General features: G+C 47.7%; 1 protein-coding gene across 1 annotated transcript in view; it reads right to left on the reverse strand.

The window, feature by feature from the left end:
* maml1 (mastermind-like transcriptional coactivator 1) overlaps window positions 1-4,625 on the reverse strand; it is a 17,259-nt gene extending 12,634 nt beyond the window's left edge. The window contains 1 exon segment of the mRNA XM_069143933.1: window positions 3,131-4,625. Within this exon segment, the coding sequence (XP_069000034.1) occupies window positions 3,131-3,526 (396 nt within the window). The 5' untranslated portion in view covers window positions 3,527-4,625.
* Window positions 4,626-5,000: the final 375 nt, after the last annotated feature.

Raw genomic sequence — 5,000 nt, forward strand, 5'->3', positions numbered from 1 at the left:
GAAACAATGAGCGGATTTATCAGCAGTGACAATAATCCTCTTGTTCATTTATATTTGACATTAAGTGTAAAAGTGAATATGAGTTAATATATCGGCATCACTAAGTCATAAAGTACTGGATTCAAGTTTATGTCAATAGATCAATGGAATCATTATGAATAGACAAATAAATGTTTGCTTTCATCTGATTGAGGTTATTCATCTCGTTAAAATCAAAGTACTTCTTCCCATTAAAAAAAAAAACACGTTATTAAATAATACAATTATTCTGCAGCAGCTGTTTTGGATTTATTTACTTCCCTCGAAGTAAATTTCATGTAAACATCACATAACCCTGATTTATGGCTCCAACTAACGAAGAACTGTACTATTAAATTTATAAATATGAATTAATTCAGTTTTTTATGTCCATAATAAAATAAGACTGAATATGCAGATCAGAGGATTTTCTTCTTCTTGTTTTACAGTGAAACTATTCAAAAAATTAAATAATAAAACATTTTAATTTGGCACGTGCTGCTTCTTTTTACAGGTGATGTGATTTCAGCTTGATGTGTGAAAGTACTGAAAGTTTTGATGCACTGACAAACTTCTGACTCAACATATTTGTAGCTTTGAACAGATTTATATCATCTTACAGACACAGATGCCGCTCTGTGACATCACTGCTGACATCAGGAGCAGCCAATGGGAGGCTGCCGTTTCCTGAGTGTTTTCGTACCGAGCGGCGACACACAGAGCGGTGAGTCAGCTGGGGGTGTGTGTGTGTGTGTGTGTGTGTGGTGTGTGTGTGTGTGTGTGTGTGTGGCGGGTGGGGGGGGGGGGGGGTTGTTCTGTTCACACTGAGTCACCTCTCAGGACTCCAGCAGGCCGGCCAGTGTTTGTCAGGCAGACACACACACACACACACACACACACACACACACACACACACACACACACACACACACACACACACACACACACACACACAGATACACACTGCCTTTGTACTCCTGTCCAACACGGCTGAAGAAACTTCAACTGCATAACAGACCCCAAAATCTGCCTTTTTAACACATTAAAACCGATGAAGAAGGTCCTCAGAACCTTTAAGGACCCCCAAGAACCCGTCAGAGAACACCAGGATATCTAAAAGGAAACCGAACACCTCCTCAAAACCCATCAGAACCTTTAAGGTTCTAACAACTCGTAGTCACCACAAAGAAAATCCCGTACTCAAGAGACACAGAAACCTTTTTAGGGACTTGTAGAACTTCTGTAAAAACCACGAGAACCTCCTCAGTGGTCACAACACGTGTGTCACTCACTGCTCAGCGATCGATCGGTGTGATCGGCTCTGACCGAAGCCTCACAGACACCACGAAGCTTCTTCAGGGTGGAAACGTGAAAACACCTGCTGGAGGTTTCAGCGCGTCCACAACCATCTAAAACCGAGCGATCACCTCCGACTCTTCGATTTAAACAGACGCACGGCAGAGGCGTCGTCAATAATCTGATTAATGTTGATTTCAGAGGACGAGGTGATTTAATCAGCAGAGTTTTAGTTAACATGCAGAGTTTATGGCACATTAATAATTTATGAATTCATCCTCGTTCAGCTGTCTGACAACGCAGACACACAAAAAATGCATAAATAAATACAAGGATCCAGTGAACATTGTTCCAGTTTAAAGAGACAGCAGGTTTAAGCTGCGTCTATGTAAAGCGTCCTGATCGTGAACTAATGATGTCATAAATGTGTCTGTCTGTCAGCAGCGTCTAATTAAAAGAAAGTAAAGGATGTTGTTTCTCTGAGCAGATCTCCGTGAATAAAACACCTGGAAATGTTCATGTGTTGATGAAATTTAAAATGTAGATGTTTTAATGTTGACGCCGTCTCCTCTCTAATGAATTGATTGGTGCATGTTATTTAAAGATGTGTTTGGTCTTCCTGCAGAAGAACATGCTGTCATCTGATGTTTAGTTCCACTGTGATAAAAACTATAAACCTGTCCATCATTAGAAACACCAGAACTCTTCCTTTAACATCTCTGAGCTGTTGCACTGAGTTGAATGTTTGTGTTTTCTGCATCAATGAACTTCGATTATTTCATCCATCATCAGTTTCTTCACTGAGACAATTTATTATTTCGGAATTTACATGGAAACACAAACACCAGTGTTTTTCTGACCATTATAACACTGAGGTTGCAGCACCAAGTGGTTTTTTTTCACAGCAACTACAGCTTCACTATAAACTTTGTTTTAATAATATTTGGTGGTTATTATTTTTACGAGAGATGGTGCACTTTTTAAAATCAATATACTGGGACGATAATAGTCCAAAATTACATGAAAACGAGGAGTTTTATCAGCCGCCACGGTAATCTAAACCCTCCAGAAACCAGGAGACGTCCTTGAATATTATGACGTATAACTCCACAATAATTCAGTTTCAAATATTTCACCAAATAAGCATAAAATTGACACCGTAGGATGAATATCAGTTGAATTTTGATTTTATACACTTTATTAATCCCCGAGGGGAAATGTCTTCACTACAGCAGGGGGGGCTCTCAGGGGGGAGGTGCTGCAGCAGGCTGCCACTAGCGGGGGCGCCAGGTAACCTGACCTGAGGTGCATGTTTTGGATGATGGGAGGAAGCCGGAGAACCCGGAGAGAACCCACGCAAGCACAGGGAGAACATGCAAACTCTGCACAGAAAGGCCCAGGACCGGATTCAAACCCGGAACCTTTTTGCTGTGAGGTGACGGTGCTAACCACTGCACCACCGTGCCGTCCTTTTGTAACTTGTGACAAACCATATAGAACTAATGACCCAACATGAATCTTCTCCAGCTGCTTTATGTCTCTATATCATGTTTAAAGAGTGCGGTACGGGTTATTACGGCTGCATGTGAAACAGCTAGTTTCCGGCCCGAGTATCATGCTGCATTTTTAATGTCAGACCATCATCACCTGAGTAAAGCTCCCATCAGCCACCGCAGACCGTCTCAGAGTGACATGGGGTGAAACCGCTGTCTGTCCCGGTGTTATTAGAGCTGACAGGACAGACTGGTCTCTGAGCTCCTGCAGCTGTCACCGCTTCGTGTGTTTGTGTTCTTCCAGCTGTTCAGTGCTCACTTACCGCTATCAGGGTGCTGTTGCGGCTCTGCTGCTCCGCCGCCGTCCCTCCGCTCTCCCCGTGCTCCGCGCTCCCGCCGCCTCCTCCTCCTCCTCCTCCTCCTCCACCCGGCGCTCTCTGGCCGGCCTGGTCGCCGCTGGTCTGGGGCTGCCGGTGCTTGTTGGACCGCTTGGCCTTGGCCTGCAGGCAGCGCTGGTGCAGGGCGAAGGTCTGCTGCCTCTCCAGCTCCAGCCGCTCCAGCGTCGCGCCCTCGTAGCGGCTCTCGCAGCTGTTGTGATGCTGCCGGAAGAGCTCGATCCTCCGGCGGAGCCTCTCCATCACCGCGCTGTGTCGCGGTGTAACAAAATCCGCCATCATCAATACAGACTCGCAGTAACCTCCCGGCTCAGGTTTGTCCATAAAAAGCAGAATGTGTGTTTCCTGTCCCCGGGCGTCTGTCCACCCCTCGCCCTCTACACGGCCTCCTGCGCCGGCTCCATGGAGGACCTTTGTCTCGCTAACGGCCTTCAGTCACCGCCGAAGAGGAAGTTAAGGTTTCTTTGGTGTGAATCTCAACCAGCCGACTGTAACACGAAGGTCCATTCAGCGCAGCGGCTCATCTAAGAGTGAGAACCATCGGTACCGGAGTCCAGCTGGAGCCGCATCCCGTCCGAGTTCAGCCCGAATCAAACGGCTCACACCGCCGAACTAACCCGAACACAGCCTACACCCCCCTACTTCCTCCACAAACTCGGAGTGCTTTTATTCTGCATTTCCCCGCCAGTAAAGAGAAGTGTGCGGGTTTGTGAGTGGACTCCGGCGGGCCGGTGGAGCGAGCACATTCCTCAACTCGGAATTCAACCTGGAGCGGCGAGATTCCTGAAAAAGCTCCGAGCGGTCGTTCAGCTGGTTCTCACCGAGCCGAGCGGCTCCGCTCCGCCGGCTCCGGCCCGGTCCGGTCCGGTCCGGTCCGGTCTCGGTCCGGACCGACAGATTAATCCGCTTCACAACTTCTAAACTTTATTTACGCTCCGTGTCGGAGCTAGCTGGTTAGCGGACCAGGAGCTAAGATGCTAACAACTTGGTGCGCTTTCTCTAAGTCGCTCTGACGTCAGTCGGAACCGCGGAGACCCGCCGGCTCGGCTCGGCTCGGCTCGGCCCGGCCCGGCCCGGACGCATGTGAAGCTTCGTGTAGTTTGGACCACTTACTGTGCCAGCGCCGCTCCTCTACAGCATCTGTCCAACAGCTGATCCTCCGCCGCGAGCTGCTAACACTGCTTTAGCCGTTAGCCGCTAACGATAGCTAGACTAGCTAAGGTGGGCTAGCCTGAAACCATTAAATATACCGTCATACTTTTGACTATATTCCTCCCGAGTCGCCGCCCGTGAATGATCCTCCCCCCGGGCCGAGCCTGAGTCGGGCCGTGAGGTTTTCAGAGCGGGCTCGTCAGTAACAACAAGCTAACTGTCCCTCGGCTGCTTCTATTGTTTTCCAGCGGACAGGCAGGTCTCCGCCGCCATCTTGGAAACTTTCTCTTTTTTCCCATCAGCGACAGGAGGAGCTGCGGGCCGCCTCTCCGATGATTGACAGCAGAAACCGCCAATGGAGAGTGGGCCAGTGGGACGAGATTTGACTGACAACACGGACGCCCAATCAGAGCCTTAGGACCCGACAATCTTCGTAAAAGTAGTCCAATAAAAGAGTGGCCCCTTTTTTTCGTTTGAATGTAATCAGAATAATGAAGTTATTTTATATTTTCTGCAACGTGTTTTCGACATTAAAATTATTCACATACAACAAACAGGTGGCACAATCCTGCCATGTTTCCAGTGCTTTACCCTGTGGACCACAACTTTAACCCCATTCTGAGCCTAAATATTCACATTTTATAAA

The sequence above is a fragment of the Embiotoca jacksoni genome, unplaced genomic scaffold, assembly GCF_022577435.1.
Source record: "Embiotoca jacksoni isolate LCO1_2020_lvr unplaced genomic scaffold, fEmbJac1.0.p SCAF_117, whole genome shotgun sequence".
In the NCBI taxonomy this organism is placed as follows: domain Eukaryota; kingdom Metazoa; phylum Chordata; class Actinopteri; family Embiotocidae; genus Embiotoca; species Embiotoca jacksoni.